Here is a 17,815-nt window from a genome sequence, read left to right as displayed (position 1 = left end):
GTTCTCATTTTTTTTTTTTTTTTTTGCCATGATTATTTCAAAAACAAGCAAAATAAAGCAACAAGCAATGAAAATATGAACCAACATGAAAAACTAACAAAAACTAAAAACTGAAAACTGAAAACCAAACTAAACAGTACATGACACCCCCCCAGACTTAAACTTTTCATCGTCCCGATGAAATCAATATGGTGGAGGAGGTGGAAAATCAGGAAAATCAGGGAAGAAAAATGCAAAATCTTTAACAAACCATTTAACTTCGTTTCTGAAAAAATTATGATACTCAAACAATTTATCAATATCATCCTGCACAAATCTCATAAAACCTCTAAGATCTTCATGAAATTCCATTTTAGCCTTATAAGCATTCATCATTTTAGAAATCTTATCACACAATTCTCTCTCACTCTTAAAACAATCTTGTAGCTTTTTAAATAGTTCCTCCTCCATAAGCTTCTTATTCTCAAGAAATTCATTAGTTGAATCTAAATCACTATGAATATTCTTTAAAGCAGAATTAAGTTCTTGAAACATAAAACTATGAATCTCTTGGTTACCCTTAGAAACATTTCTTGGAGTAAAAGATGACAAAGCTCTAGATTGTTGCCTAGCTAACTTTAAACACCAATTCTCTTTATTATGAATTGTAGTAAAATCATGATTGGGCAATTTTAAAGGGAAACCATTTTTAATGAATAAACAAAATCCATGCTCTTCATGCTTAATCATTTTCATTGCTAAACATGAATTCAAATCCAATGTACAAGAACTCTCCACCACCTCTAATTCACTCAAATCACATCCTAATACTAAGCCCAATTGAGTAAGTAATCCCCCTAAAATAATAGGTGTGGTAGAATTCGATTTCCCTAATTTTGCCAAATGTCTAAGAAAGAAATAACCAGAATTAATTTGAACATTTTCGACCATTGCCCACAAACAATACAAATCTATAAGTCTTACTGATCCCTCTTTATCCTCCCTTCCAAATATAGTGTTTTTCATGAATAAGTAAGCATATTTAAAAATAGGATTGATAATTTGGAAAACTCTAGAATTATGAGGATCAAATAGCGGTTGTTCAGAAATTTGTCGCCAAAAATGTGAATTCTCAAATTGGGGCAAAATCACACACACATCATTCTTTGGCAATTCATAACAAGTATTAAAATCTCCCAACGTCCATTCATAACTTTCATTAAACAAACGAAATTTAAACTTCCCCCCCACCTTGAACATTATCAACCTCTATTGAGCTTAAAAATTCAAAAACAATTCTAGGATAAGTAGTATATTTTATGTTCACTAAACCACTCCATCCTATCCTTTCAAATAACCAAACTAAATCATCCTTAAACCCCCAAAGTTTCTAAAGTTTCAACATCAAGAAACCTAGTGCTTAAAAGAGGTCGTTTACATAAAGAAGAATATCTATACCGTTGCTCATCACTAGAGAAAACAATACCAAAGTCATTAGAAATACCTTTAAAGCAAACATTCCTCTCCTTTCTTGCAACCACCTTCTCCTTCCCTTTTCTTGTGGCCGAAATCTCCTCAATCACGTTTTCCATGGAAGAAAATCAAATCTCCTTAAGAAGAATGAGAAAGAAAAATTAGAAGAAGTAGTTTAAATCTTTAGAAATGGGAAAATAGGAAAGAGGAACGAGCGGCGGTACACGGCCGTGTGCCGGCCACAGCCCGTGCCCTAATTCCCTATTTATTTCTCATCGCACGGCCGTGTCTGTGACACGACCCCCTTCTCTTTCTTCTCTGGATTCCAGACACGGGCCGTGCCGGGACACGACCTAGACCTTTTTCTCCTCGGGATTCTTTACACGTCCGTGTTTGAGACACGGCCTAGACCTTTTTCTCCTCGGGAGATCCTACACTACCGTGCCTGGATGACACGGCCCAAGCACTTCCCTTGAATGTCATGGCTTAACCTGAAAACAAAATTAAAAACAAGTAAAAACCAACAAAATGAATTTATACTAGCTAAAAGAATTCAATCTGGAGGGCGAGGTTCAGAAAAATACAACCTTTGTACCTCTTCTATTTTCGTACCATGAATATATTTTTTCAAACGTTGACCATTTACCTTAATTATCCCAAAATCTTTGTTCCAAATATCTACAGCTCCAAAAGGATAAACCTTCTTTACCTCATATGGACCCGTCCACCTTGACTTAAGCTTCCCAGGAAAAAGTTTTAATTTTGATTTGAACAACAAAACCAAATCTCCTACATTAAAGTCTTTACGAAGAATGTGCTGATCATGCCATTTCTTCGTCCTTTCTTTGTAAGATTTAGCATGCTCATATGCATCCATCCTTAATTCATCAAGTTCGTTCAACTGAAGCTTCCTTTTCTCCCCTGCTTCCTTTAAATCCATATTCAAATTTGCAATTGCCCAATAAGCCTTATGTTCTAGTTCAACTGGAAGATGGCAAGGCTTACCATAAACTAATCGAAATGGGTCATCCCAATAGGAGTTTTATAAGCAGTTCGATATGCCCATAAAGCATCATCTAATTTCAATGCCCAATCCTTTCTTGAAGTGGATACAGTCTTTTCCAATATGGACTTAATTTCCCGGTTAGATATCTCAGCTTGCCCATTAGTTTGAGGATGATAAGGTGTTGCTACTTTATGCTTCACTCCATATCTTCTAAGTAAGTTTTCAAACTATTTCTCTATAAAATGTGATCCTCCATCACTAATGACTGCCTTTGGCACCCCAAATCTTGGAAAGATAATACTCCTAAATAATTTGATAACTGTTTTCGCATCGCACGTAGGAGATGCCACAGCTTCTACCCATTTGGACACATAATCTACTGCCACAAGAATATACCTATTCCCATATGAAAGAGGGAAAGGTCCCATGAAATCAATTCCCCAAACATCAAATAACTCAACCTCAAGAATGTAATTTAACATCGTTTCATTTCTTTTAGTTATATTCCCAGTTCTCTGACATTGATCACAAGACTGAACAAACAACTTAGCATCCTTGAATAAGGTTGGCCAATAAAATCCTGCTTGAAGAATTTTCGTAATCGTTTTTGAACTACCCAAATGTCCTCCATAGGACGAAGAATGGCAATGAAACAAGATATCTCTAACTTCTTCTTCAGGTATACATCTTCGATAAATCACATCATTGCACTTCTTATACAGGAGAGGTTCATCCCAAACATAATTCTTAACTTCTGAAAAAAACTTTTTCCTTTGTTGATGAGAAAAATCCGGAGGTAACACTCCACTAGCAAGGAAATTCACAAAATCTGCGTACCAAGGAGTTTTCACACTTGATAAAGCTAATAAGTGTTCATCCGGGAATATGTCATCAATAGGTAAATCAAAATCCACCTCATTTTCTGACTTTTGAGATATTCTAGACAAATGATCCGCTACTACATTTTCAGCTCCTTTCTTATCCCTAATCTCAAGGTTGAACTCTTGCAAAAGTAAAATCCACCTGATTAACCTAGGTTTAGCGTCTTTCTTTCCAAGTAGATACCGAATAGCTGCATGATCAGTATATACTATTACTCTTGATCCTACTAGATAGGATCTAAATTTATCAATAGCAAATACCACTGCCAATAATTCTTTTTCTGTAGTAGAATAGTTTACTTGGGCTGCATCAAGTGTTTTACTTGCATAATGGATCGCATGTAAAATCTTATTTCTTTGTTGTCCCAAAACTGCTCCTACAACAAAATCACTAGCATCACACATTATTTCAAAAGGAAGATCCCAATCAGGTGCTTGAATGACTGGAGCTGTTGTAAGAGCACTCTTGATTTTATTGAAGGCTTCAATACATTCGCTATCAAAACAAAACTCAACATCTTTAATCAACAGATTAGTTAATGGCTTGGAAATCCTTGAAAAGTCCTTAATAAAATGTCTATAGAAACCAGCATGTCCTAAAAAACTCCTAACTCCTTTTACATTGATGAAACCAGCATGTCCTAAAAAACTCCTAACTCCTTTTACATTGATGGGTGGGGGTAATTTGTCTATTACTTCCACTTTTGCTTGATCTACCTCAATACCACGCTCTAAGATTTTATGCCCCAAAACTATTCCTTCCTTAACCATAAAATGACATTTTTCCCAGTTCAACACTAGGTTTGTATCTTCACACCTTTTTAGAACAGTAGAAAGATTTGACAAACAAGAATCAAAGTCATTTCCATAAACTGAGAAGTCATCCATGAAAACCTCCATAATTTTTTCTATTAAATCTGAAAAAATTGCCATCATGCATCTCTGAAAAGTGGCTGGAGCATTACAAAGCCCAAATGGCATCCGACGATAAGCAAAGGTACCATAAGGACAAGTAAAAGTAGTCTTCTCCAGGTCTTGAGGATGAATTGGAATTTGAAAAAATCCAGAATATCCGTCCAAGTAACAAAAGTAGGAATGTTTAGCTAATCTTTCAAGCATTTCATCAATAAATGGTAAAGGGAAATGATCCTTCCTTGTTTCTTTATTCAACTTCCGATAATCAATGCACATTCACCACCCTGTCACTGTTCGTGTTGAAATTAGCTTATCTTCTTCATTCTTGATAATAGTCATTCCTCCTTTCTTTGGAACCACGTGGACTGGACTCACCCATTCACTATCCGAAATTGGGTAAATAATCCCTGCATCAAGAAGTTTAATCACTTCCTTCTTTACTATCTCTTTTAAATTTGGATTTAGTCTCCTTTGATGCTCAATTGAGTTCTTGTACCCCTCTTCAAGTAAAATTCTATGCATACAGAGAGATGGACTAATCCCTTTTATATCATCAATTGTATATCCAATGGCCTTTCTATGCAACCTTAACTCATCCAACAGTCTCTTTGTTTCAAACTCATTTAACTGAGTATTAATTATAACTGGATAAGTAGAATTCGGCCCAAGAAATTCATATTTAAGATTTGGTGGTAATAGTTTAAGTTCAAGTTGAGGTGGTACTATTTCTGGTAAAACTGGCTCTTGTTCTATCAACATAGTCTCCTCCTTAGCCAAGCTTTCTTCTAAAAACTCTTCATTATCTAAAGAAAGATCATCCTCCTTATGATCACCAAGACATACCCCCTTTTCTGTTGAAAATGCTTTTTCACCAAATATTTTTGATAATGATTCACAGCACCAAGGAAATAATGTTTGGAAATCATTTTGATTCAAGATAAGCCCTTTTTCAACATCATCCTTTTCTCTAATGATATCCATTGTTAAGAATGAGCTATCTTGCTCTGCCCAATCATTGGAATTTTGCGTAATTCTGCCAACTATCTCAAAAGTTTCTTCTAGACTTTTTTTCAAAAATGATCCTCCAGATGCTAAATCCAGTTGATTCTTATTTGAGAAAGAAAGCCCAACATAGAACAAATGCATAATTAACCATTTCTCAATTCCATGATGTGGACATAACTGCAGAAGAGAAGAATATCTTTCCCAGGCTTGGTATAATTTTTCTCCATCCAATTGCTTAAAATTTAAAATTTGACTTCTCAAATAAGTAGTTTTCCTTGGAGGGAAATATTGGTCAAGGAATTTTTGCTCTAACTCATCCCATGTTTTGATACTTTGAGACTTTAGAGAATTATACCATCTTTTTGCAGCATCCTTCAGACTAAAAGGAAAAGCAAGCAGCTGAACAATATCAGATGAAACTTCTTCATATTTCAAAGTATAACAATATCTATAAAACTCCATCAAATGGGAATAAGGGTTCTCAATCTCCAATCCTCCAAACTGAGTTTTCTGAACCATGGAAACAAAAGATGGTTTGAGTATAAAATTTCTTGCTTGTATGTTAGGGTAAACAATTGCTCCCATTTGTTTTGCAGACTTCGGAGCTCCATAATCTCCTAGTGACTTGCACACCATGTTTAGATATTCTTGTTCTTCTATTTGCCTTTGCAGAATTCTTCTTTTATGGAAAGTTCTGTCAATCTCAGGGTCAAAAGGAAAGAATTCCCCTGCAAAGTTAGATCTTCGCATACACAAGAACAAGATAGCAAATGACAATTCAACAGAAAAAGAAAAATAAAAGAATCAAAAATGCAGAATTGAATTTGTACAAAAAGAATTAACAAGAAGTAAAAGTTATACAAGAAAGTAAAAACAGAAATCTAATGATTAGTTACAACTATGCAATATGAAAGGAAAACAAATGTTATGTTTAGTCTAACTCAATTGATAATTCCTAATGTTATAGCGCAGTCCCCGGCAACGGCGCCAAAAACTTGTTACGCTTTGCAAGTGTACGGAAATGTCGCAAGTAATATAAAAGATTATCGTATCCACAGGGACTGGAATAAGCACTAGAAATGTCTCAATGCGAATTAGCTAAACAACTATCCAATCGTTTCAAATGCAAAGTGAAGGTAAACAAATCTAATATTAAAGATCAACAAACAAGAGTTTAGTGTTTTGGGTTATGATAAGGGGAGATTCTAGGAGTTTCGGTTTCTTTGTAAGATTTCTTGAATGTAAATGGTTCACCAATTCGTATCCCTCAATTGCCAAACACTTGTAGAAAGTTGCCGGTTCTCTCTTGCAATAGATAACCGGCTAAGGACTGAGAAATGTATCTAAATATGATCAATTAGACGTGAACCTACGTTGTTCTTACACAAAAGCGCACCTATTACTATGCCTTCCTCGGATATCAACATAGAAGCCCACAACTTATTAATCTATCAAGATACAAGAAACTAATCACAAGATCCATCCTACTCTCTTGAATATTCCTATTTCCTCTTCAAGATTATCTCTCAAACGTCCTTACACGGGCTTGCACCTGTCACGTGGATCCCTCGGATGATCGAGTGAGAGTTTATCTTTACTAAGTCCACAAGAAATCCAAACAATCAATCAAGAATGAGAATTAAGCACAAGTCACCATTAATCATTCAAGATCTAATTGATACAAGCAAGACAATGTCATTGAAACAAGAAATTGGCAAATCCATAAGAGATTACATCAATCCATCATACAAATACTCCCTTAATCCTAGAATACAAGATCTACTCCATGAATCGAGGAAGAATACCCGAAGAAATAAGGATTACAAGTATTTCTTAAATCCCCAATCCAAGAAACCAAGAAAAGGGGGAAAGAAGAAACTTATCTACGAAGCCTCGTCTTGGATCCAATCCTCGCTCCGAGTCGAAATCGTCAAGAACTCCCTCGAATCGCCGAAATCCTCCCAAGAATGGGAGGATACCACCAAATCTTGCCTTCTCCCAAAGGGAAGAGATCCCTTTCAATTCATGAAGGAGGGTTTAAATAGAGGAGGAAATCGGCGCCACACGACCCCATGACACGGTCGAGATTCACACGCCATGTCCTCTTCCCTTCCTGTGGCCGTGTGACTCACACGGCCAGGACCCTTCTGTTCTCTGGAAATACTACACGGCCGTGTGGTGCACACGCCCACCACCTGCTTGGCCTCTCGAAACGTGTAGATCTACACGGCCATGTAAGGCATCTGCTCTAATTTCTTCAAATCAAGACACGGCCGTGTGAGATTCACACGGCCATGTCCTCTTCCCTTCCTGTTAAAACTACACGGCCGTGTGTGGTACACGGCCTGATGCTCTCTCCCTTCAATTCCTTCCAAGCTTGTCCGAGGAGCATAATCTTCACCAATTTCGACTCCTGTGTACAGAAAATGCACAAAAAGCATATCTCCGAACCAAAAGAGTAAATATGCTAAAAGGAAAGCTGGAAGTATAAAAATGCATAGATCAAGCATGCTCAAAGTATGTAAATGTGCGTAAAAACATGCATAAAAGAGTATATAATCTACGCACATCAACCCCCAACTTTCGATTCTTTTCTACAAGGTTAGTTTACGCAAGAGGAAATACAAAAACTAAAGCAATAAAGATAAGCAAAAATATAAACGCTAACACAATTCCTTTACGTGGTTCAGAGATTGTTTGCTCCTACTCGACGGCATGTCCTTGAGGAGGACGAACCCTTGATCCTTCGATGGATTAGTCCCCAGCAATCTCCAGCTAGAGCTTTCTCCTTCTCGGTGGAGCAAACCTCTCACAAAGACTCTCTTCTTCTTTACAAAGATGAAGTTTAGGTTTAGGGAAGAAAGAGTAGACTTGGAAGCTTTGGGAAAAGACTAAGAGTTATTCAACAAGCATGAGTAACCTACTTCATGCCCCAAAGCTCTTCTTTTATAAGTGGAGAGAGTTGATCAACAAATCAACTCAACCCGACATCAGTTGATTGGTCCATGCACCAGTCGACTGATGTAGCCGTTAGACACAGTCAACGGCTCTCTGCAAAAGCCATCTTCTGCCAACGGCTATTTACTAATCGACTGGTCATTGGACAAGTCGACTGGTTCCCTTAGCCGACGAGCATAGAAGTATTCTGTGCTTTTTGTGAATTTGGACCAGTCGACTGGTCCAAGTACCAGTCGACTGGTACCTTACATTCACTCGCACTTATCCTCTCTAGAATCACCTTTGAAGCCCTCTTCCTCGGCCTTCGTCCCTAAGATGCACCCGAGCCCGTGGCTCCTCTCCGTGCCATCCTTCATGTTGCCTTGAAGTCCGCTTTCCTCGGCTCCACTCCATTGCTCCTTGTCCGGCGATCCCTCGGATGTCTTCCACACCATCCTTCACCGACTCATGGATCTGAGTCCTTGGATGAGCTTTCCAATTTTGGCCGTACCAAGTTTCTCATGTGTTTCACCAAGTCTTGCAAGACTCAAACATATATCAAACACATATGAAAGTCTAACTTAAACTCTTTGACACACACATCAAAACCATAATCATACCGATCAAACTTGGGTCGATTGCACCAACAATCTCCCCCTTTTTAATGTGTGACAATATGTTTATGTTTGACACAAATAATAAATTTGAAAATCACAAGAAATATGTAAACATGAAGCATAAAACCAAACTCTCCCTAAACATATGCTTTCTACCTTAATTTCCAAGTTTTTTTCCATAAGTATGGGAATAAAGTTTTCTAACTTAAAGCTACCCATTTCTCCCCCTTTGACACTATCAAAAAGATTGTACCAAACAATCATATACTATATGGAATCAAGTATGACCAAATTTTGATCAAAAATTTGATTACAGAAAATAACAGTATGTTGAAAAGCTGGTACTAGTCGACTGGTAACTGATGCAGTCAACTGGTACATTTCGAAATCGAATTTTCAACCTTTTGCAGCCAAGTTCAGAAATGCATAAAATTTTTTAGAAAATTCAAAAAATCATAAAATTTTGAAAACATATTTATTATAATGTTCTTTAACTAGGAAAAATATGTTTTCATGAAAAGTCAAAGTATTTTTGAAATTTTGACCAAATCTTAAAAATCACAAAACATGTAAGGTATGTATCAATTTTAAACCCAGTTTTGCAATCATATACTTCAACATAACTATACTACTATAAATAAATCATAGAATTGTTTTAAAAACATTTAAAATATCCAACTATGATCTATGGGCAAGATGTCCATTAATTAAATATTCCTATGATCACTAAAAATTTGATACATTTCATAACTCATCAAAATGTCATAAGCATAAGTGAATTATTTGTATCATCCTATCATCTCACTTTTATATTTTGAAAATAATGCAAGTCATTGTGAGATGAGATAAAAGTAACCTCTACTTAGCCCTCTTGATCATGAATCTCTATCAAGGCTAAGTGCTCCCCCTTAAGATCTCAAGTTAACCAAAAAAATTGGGATTTATGACTATCATGGTTGACTTGACTCAAAATCCTCTAATCCTTGAGGATTGATTTTGGTACCCAATAGAGGTTCTTCTTAATTGGGTTTACCAAATACTCCTTAGGAATCCATTTCCTATCTATGGTCTTTATCCTAGGTTACCCCCTAGCAATTAGACAATGATAGGCTTTTTCATTGTTGGATTCCTTATACCCTAAACATTTTTTATTAAAACTTGCCCTTTGGCTCCCAATAATCATGTTTAGAGTTTTAGAGACGATTTCAAATTTTCTAAGGACATTGGTAAGGTATTCTACCTTTTCCCTTAAAGCCTTATTTTCTTCTTCTAAACATGAATCATTTAAATTTGTAGAAGAAGCATGCATATCATTGTCCTTAGAACACATGGATTCTAATTTTTCTTCAAGCATGCAAATATCATGTTTCAAAGACTTATTTTTCCTTTTGTCCTTAAACAAATCATCATTTGTACTTGTAATAATTTTAATTAAAACATGAGGAGGAAGATTATGTATCTCACTTACCGAGAAGTCTGAATCTGATGTTTGACCTCCCCCTTCACTTGAGCTCCCTTCTTCATCTTCACTTGAGCTCATTCCTTCTTCATTTTTGGATGAGGTGGAGGCTACATCATCAATTCCCATTAGAGCAAAATGGGACACATGGTGTTCTTCTTCCTCCGATGAAGATGGATCATCCCATGTTGCTTTTAGATTTTTGACTTTCTTCCCTTTCTCCTTTGACTTCTTCTTCTCTTCCTTCTTCTTTTCTTCTTTCTTCTTCAAGAGAGGACAATCATCTCTTATGTGTCCTTCTCCTTGACAATTATAGCAAATGATCTTCCTTGTCCTACTTTTGCTTCTTGAGCTTTTCCTAGCACGAGATTTGTTAGAAGAAAAAGATTTAAATGTTTTTCTCATCTTCCTTACCATATATGCCTGTTGATCACTATCCATTGAGGTACTTGACTCCTGAGAATTGGAAGATGATGGAGATGGAGCTTTCTTCTTCTTACCCTTTCCCTTGTTTGCCACAAGGGCTACTCCTCTTGATCTTTCTCCATCTAGCCCTTCAACCCGTGTCTCATGAAACTCTATAGTTGAGAAGAATTCATCTAGAGAGCTCTTCTCTAGATCCTTTGAAATGTAGAATGAATCTACAATGGAGCTCCATGTCGGGGTTCTTGGGAAGGCATTGATGGCTTTCATCAAGATATCTCGGTTTGAAAGTTTCTCACCTACACTTGTTAGTCCATTCAAAATTTCTTTAATCCTAGCATGAAGTATTGATACCTTTTCTCCTTTTTCAAGTTTGATGTGGTTGAGTTGAGTTCGGAGAAGATCTCTTCTTGCTAGTTTTGCTTCCGATGTCCCTTCATGAAGCTCCACTAGCTTTTCCCATAACTCTTTGGCGCTTGAGTAGTTTCCAACCCTTGTTACTTCTTGTTGAGGAAGGACATTTAGTAGATGATGTAGGGCCTTCGAGTTTGCTAGATGCTCTTCCCTTTGCTTCTTGTTCCATCTTATTTTCTCTAATATCTCATTGTTTTAATCCCTAGACATTGCAAAACCATTTTCCATGATTAGCATAATGTCAAAACTGGTTTTGAAGAATATCTCCATTCTCTTCTTCCACCAAGAGAATTCTCCTTCGAACTTGGGTGGATGAATACTTGAGCCGGCCATTTGATGATGTTGCTCTTCTTGGCGATTAGTCCGTTGAAGAGCTTCCTTACTCTGATACCACTTGTAGGGGATCGGTGGCCGGCTTGAAGGGGGGGGGGGGGGGGGTTGGATAGCTAGGTCACCCCCAACTTTTGATTCTTTTCTACAAGGTTAGTTTATGCAAGAGGAAATACAAAAACTAAAGCAATAAAGATAAGCACAAATACAAACGCTAACACAATTCCTTTACGTGGTTTGAAGATTGCTTGCTCCTACTCCACGGCGTGTCTTTGAGGAGGACGAACCCTTAATCCTACGGTGGATCAATCTTCGGCTAAAGCTTTCTCCTTCTCGGTGGTGCAAACCTCTCACAAAGACTCTCTTCTTCTTTACAAAGATGAAGTTTAGGTTTTGGGAAGAAGAGAGTAAACTTGGAAGCTTTGGGCAAAGACTAGGAGTTATTCAATAAGCATGAGTAACAGCTTCATGCCCCAAAGCTCCTCTTTTATAAGTGGAGAGAGTTGATCAACAAATCAACTCAACCCGACATCAGTCGACTGATCCATGCACCAGTCGACTGATATAGCCGTTAGACACAGCCAACGGCTCTCTGCAGAAGTCATCTTCTGCAAACGACTATGTACCAGTCGACTGATCATTGGACCAGTCGATTGGTCCCCTTAGCCAATGAGCACAGAAGTATTCTGTGCTTTCTGTGAATTTGGACCAGTCGACTGGTCCAAGTACCAGTCGACTGGTACCTTACATTCACTCCCACTCATCCTCTCCAGAGTCACCTTTGAAGCCCTCTTCCTCGGCCTTCGTCTCTCAAATGCACCCGAGCCCACGGCTCCTCTCTATGTCATCCTTCACGTTGCCTTGAAATCTGCTTCCTTCGGCTCCACTCCATTGCTCCTCGTCAGGCGGTCCCTCGGATGTCTTCCACACCATCCTTCACCGACTCATGGATCTGAGTCCTTGGATGAGCTTTCCAATTTTGGCTGCACCAAGTTTCTCATGTGTTTCACCAAGTCCTGCAAGACTCAAACACATATGAAAGCCTAACTTAAAGTCTTTAATGCACACATCAAAATCATGATCATACCGATCAAACTTGGGTCGATTGCACAATAGATACTTGACTCTTGAGTCTGATAGCAATCAACTTTACCTTCATCTGATCCAGAACTTGCTTATAGTCGAAGATCTGCTCAACTTCGTTGATCCAATCAATAAAGTCCTCTGCTTGTAACATACCTGAAAATTTGAGCAAATCAACCCAAAAATCGAGGTCTCCATAAGGCTTCTCTCGACCATGACGTTCTTTGCATGTAGCCTGCTAGTAATAAGGGTTCTCATAGGTAGACTTAGATCCACGATTTGAGATAACACAATGTTTAAGATTTTGCATCGCCACCGCTAGACGCTGGGTTAAATCTGTGACTTACCTCAGTAAATCCTCAATCGTCATCATAACCTGACTGCTACGATCAATCGAAACTTACCTGTTGTTACGACTATGACCACAATCATGACAACATTCTCTTGGATCTAATGTTCGGCTTCCTTAATCGGAACCTACTTGCTTTGATACCAACTGGTGCTGGGTAGGATAACAATTATCTTGTAAGCTGATGAGAAGGGGGATTGAGGAGAAGGCAAGAAAAGAAACTGTTGAAAATAAAGAGAATCCATTATTCTTTAAATTTTATCCCCAAAAAATGAAACATTATGAAATATAGAGGATAATATCTCAAATAGTTAAACATGATGTTTATATATACAAATTGTAAATCATAAATAGTAGACATACTGAAAATATATAAAAATAGAAATTATTAAAATTAGTTAAAAAAGATATTCGGCGGTTAAGAGTTCCAAAACTTTGTAATTATGGGTTCTACCTAATAACAAATATAGATATATAAAAAATGTTATGCTTAAGCCCAAATAGAGTCTTGATCAGATATCCAAATCATCAAATCAAAAGTGATGACGATTAAAAATTAAATGCTCTTACGTTGATCCTCATTCAGATTTATCGAATTGCTTAGACCACACAAGTCTCTTTCCCAATTGATCGGCTCGATTGGCCTACACCAAACAACAAGTCAAATCCACTCGGCGTGCGAAGAATTCATACAGGCCATGATAACCGAAGAAAATGACTTCTTGTCATAAAAGTCTTGTTTTTATTTAAACCAAAACAAAACTTATTTATCGGCCGATTATGAAGAATTTTTTAAGCCGAGTTCAGACATCGAATAGTTGTCTGAATAACGTTCACATTCCTATATGGTACCAAGTGAAACATCTCTAACGTGAAACATGCATCCAATAATTGTCTGAATAACGTGATCCTCGTGTTATCGGGGTTCACAAATAGTTGTGGCTTCCGAATGCTTGGTAGGCGCAAGTCCCATCTTGATTCATTATATCAAAATATTCAAAATTAATTTATGCTAATAATAATATTAGAAAAAAAATATTTTTTATGTAAAAGATATATTAACAGCTCTTTTATTTTAGCAATTGATGGAAATGTGCATTCAGAATTATGAAATTCCCAAAAAGCACAATATCATTGTGTTATTGGATTTTAAAAAATAACTCGATGTTGAATTTCAAATACAATATTATTGCCATACTGTATTTGAAAGAACAACAGTAAATAATATTGTTTTTTGAAATTTAGCATCACATTATTATTGTTTGTTGAATAGAACATACATTAGAGTTCTAATTTTAACATAATCGAGATAAATATTTTCTTTATGTGTTAATCATTATTCTAAATGTTAATAGCCGTCAAATTTATTTTTTCCGTGTTAATCTTAAGACAAATTGATAGGGATACTAAGATGATCGTATCTAACTTTTACCATCTCGATACAACACATAAGGGTATTGAAATTTCACCACTCTAACAACTCTAAGGGATTCCTTTAGTCAATTGCCGATTTTATTTTTAGTTAAAAAACAAATAACCGTTAATTTTTCAGACCACAAGAGGGGCCGTCGGTCGCCATGTTCCACTCTATAATTAGGCTCCCGCGTACCTCTGCTTAATTATCATACACAGCGATACAACAGAACATGATGCTGGCACAGTGCTCTTCCTCCTTCTACCCCAAGTTTATGGCTTCTCTCCACACCAACACCACCAATAACCCTAGCAGTACTCACATCGCCATGCCGCCGCGGCTTCATCAGTTGCAGAAACAACGAATCATGAAGTCCGACATCTATGAAGATCAAGTGAGTGGCCACTACTCTTAGCTATTCTCATATTAGTTTGTTCATGGTCTGCTTGTTTAATTCTGTGCATGCATGCATGCATGCAGGAGAGTTTGTGCCTGAGACACAGCGACCGGTTGAGCCAAGTGAGGAGGATGTTTGATGACCAGACAAGAGGAACCAAGGAGACCTTGCTGTTCATAGACTCCCTTCAAAAGCTCGCCATCGACTACCATTTCGAAGAAGAGATTCAAGCCAAGATGCATTCTTTTTACGACCAGAGACTCACCATCTCCAATGGCGAAGCCAGTAGCATCGCGGAAGTGGCCCTTTTGTTTCGGTTACTGAGACAAGCTCGATACCCTGTTTCGACAGGTAACTGAGGTTTGTTGTTGTGCATAATGAAATGAAGTGAAATGGGTTTATATAATTAATTCCTTCTTCTCTATATATCTCTTTAGATGTGCTGAACAGATTCCATGATGGTAGAGGAGAGTTCATGGCGTCTCTCAGCAAGGAGATGGATGGGCTGATGAATCTATTTGAAGCGTCGAATTTGAATACTGGCGGGGAATTAATACTCTACAGAGCCAATCAATTCAGTAGCCGTCACCTCAGGTCCTACATGGCATCTTTGGAGCCAGAGGCTGCAGTAGCTATTGAACATGTGCTGGAGACTCCATCTCATATGACCTTGCAGAGATTCCAAGCCAGGAAATATCTTGATAGTGACAACTTCTATCACAATTTGCATGTTCGAGAATTGGGGAAGATGGATTTCACCATACTGCAGTCACTGCATCAAATGGAGCTAAAGGAAGTCACAAGGTATATAGTTTTAGTTTTGGCTCATTTAATTAGCTCAAAACAATCAAATTTTTACACTTATTTGATAAGATAATCAAACCAAGTTCATCGAGTCTAAAATAAATCAAACTGTTTAAAAAGTTATTCAACCTTGGGTTGTTTTTTTCCTAAGAATTTGAGTTTGGTCCCAGCTTGACTTGAATTCAGTGTAAATTTTTTATATTGTTAAGCTTATTTTATTAATTAGCGATCGAGTTTGATTTTATAAATTTATGTGTGCCTTTTGACACTTTCTTTATTTATTTACAAGTTGCATAAGAGTTTTGTTGTGCTTTGTTGATGTACACGATTCACAAATTTTATTCATAGACATTGTTGAGCTCACAATCTATATTTATGAGCATTAATGAATTAATCATCTATGTATTCAAGTTTGTTTATATAGCTTAATAAGTTATTAAAGTTTATTTATTTAATTAACTTTATGTATAGTGACCTTGCATAAATAAGTTCCTATGAAGTTGAACATCAAATTTGCTCATGAGTATTTGATTCATTTGAAATCCTAATTAATGTTTGATTAATTTATTATTTATTTGATTATATATGTATACCTATATAGTTGGTGGACGGAGTCAGATTTGAGCCAAGAGCTAGGATTTGCTCGGGATCAGCCCTTGAAGTGGCACGCTTGGATAATGACAAGCCTACCAAATCCTAAATTTTCAAGTTATAGGATTGTTCTATCAAAGATTATCGCATTTATTTATCTTCTTGATGATATTTTTGATGTCGAAGGATCGATTGGCGATCTCCATCTCTTTGTACAAGCCATCCGAAGGTACTTAGACATATTTATTTCACCAACTAATATTTAGAGTGAGTTTATTGTTAATGACTTTTATATGTGGCCATTGTAGATGGGATGACGTTTCAATGAATTCACTTCCCAACTACATGAGGGCATGCTTCATGGCATTAAATAGCACTATCAATGAGATTGCCCAGATTGTGCTCAAGGAACATGGATGGAATCCAATCAAATATCTAAAGAAATCAGTATGAATTGTTGTTCTTTTCATAAACATTTGTTTTAGTGTTTGTATTATCACTGAAATTTGGTTAAAAATTGACTTTGTTTTGCAGTGGATAGAATTAAGCAATGCATTTTTAATGGAAGCAAAATGGTTGTCAAAAAAACAAGTCCCAACAATGGATGACTACATGAAGATTGCAACAATTACCTGTGGTGTTCCTACCGTCTTAATGCACATGTATTTTCTACTAGGGCATCACGCCAAGGATGATCTCTGTGAGGATCTTCCGAGTCTTATATCTTGTCCTGCGAGAATTCTTCGTCTTTGGGATGACTTGGGAAGTGAAAAGGTAGATAGTTTTCTAATTTTCATGATTATATATATACTAGTAAAAGGAAAATGAATTTATCGTGTATGCATGATAATTAATAGGATGAAAAACAAAATGGGAGGGATGGCTCGTTATTGGCTTGCATGATGAAGGAGAACCCACATTGGTCGTTGGAAATTGCAAAGGAAAAAGTGATGCAAATGATAGATGAAGCTTGGGAGGAGCTCAACAAGGAAAGCTTTAGTTCATCGACGTCAACGTTCTCTCAAGATTTTGTGAGGGCTTGTTTAAATACTGCAAGGATGGTGAGGGTGATGTACAACTATGAAGGGCATAACCTCCCCATGCTTAAGGAGTATATAAACTTATTGTTATTTAAACAAATTTAAAATGTTAGAGGTTACTAGTTAGTGCTATTAACTTGTAAAATGTTGAAGGTATATATTCCCTTTCACTTGTTTGAATTTGTTTTGTTTGGTCCCCTATGTCAATTATCATATTAAATTTTAGCATGTCGTTCTAAGACTATATTGATAAATCAATTTTAATTTGTACTTATTTGGACATCCAATATAAATATTGATAAATATCTTGATGAGTCATTTTCTAAGTCGTACAAAATATCAATAATTGTCTGGTCATGATGATGAGTTGTTTCTCAAATATTAATAATTGTGTTGGTTTGTCAGTCTAGTACAAATTAATAATTCCATCATTATGAAGTAAAACGCACAATAATTTCAAAGTCTTGTGACATGATAGGCATATGATAGTTCGAACTAGTTAATTAAATTGGTTGATTATACCTAAAATCTAAGTCTAATTTTGACTCTACATAACATTGGATCTTTCTTTTATTTCGAGAATGCTTCTTAGGATGCACTTTATTAATTTTGTTAGATTTAATAAGCTTACTAATTTTTTTTATCATTAGGGTCGCTTCGTCTTCATCGATTTACACTTCGGAGTCTAGACCGTTCGT

At 36.6% G+C, this 17,815-nt stretch overlaps 1 protein-coding gene across 1 annotated transcript; it reads left to right on the top strand.

Annotated features, from left to right (window-relative positions):
- Positions 1-14,506: 14,506 nt before the first annotated feature.
- LOC122027395 ((3S,6E)-nerolidol synthase 1-like) lies at positions 14,507-17,297 on the top strand. Its single transcript, XM_042586347.1, has 7 exons — positions 14,507-14,679; positions 14,766-15,033; positions 15,120-15,486; positions 16,088-16,306; positions 16,386-16,524; positions 16,612-16,851; positions 16,935-17,297. The coding sequence occupies exons 1-7, from the start codon at positions 14,518-14,520 to the stop codon at positions 17,220-17,222; spliced, it is 1,683 nt and encodes a 560-aa protein (XP_042442281.1). The 5' UTR covers positions 14,507-14,517; the 3' UTR covers positions 17,223-17,297.
- Positions 17,298-17,815: the final 518 nt, after the last annotated feature.

This window comes from Zingiber officinale, chromosome 10A (assembly GCF_018446385.1).
Source record: "Zingiber officinale cultivar Zhangliang chromosome 10A, Zo_v1.1, whole genome shotgun sequence".
NCBI lineage: Eukaryota > Viridiplantae > Streptophyta > Magnoliopsida > Zingiberales > Zingiberaceae > Zingiber > Zingiber officinale.
The sequence above is the reverse complement of the archived record's forward strand: the minus strand, read 5'-3'. Positions and strand labels throughout refer to the sequence as shown.

What these genes read in the sequence shown, in the direction of transcription:
- LOC122027395 (XM_042586347.1), top strand. Translation starts at nt 14,518, where the DNA reads ATGATGCTGGCACAGTGCTCTTCCTCCTTCTACCCCAAGTTTATGGCT. An exon ending in GAGCTAAAGGAAGTCACAAG is followed by an intron (nt 15,487 to 16,087) that starts GTATATAGTTTT and finishes ATACCTATATAG; the next exon opens with TTGGTGGACGGAGTCAGATT. An exon ending in TTTGTACAAGCCATCCGAAG is followed by an intron (nt 16,307 to 16,385) that starts GTACTTAGACAT and finishes TGGCCATTGTAG; the next exon opens with ATGGGATGACGTTTCAATGA.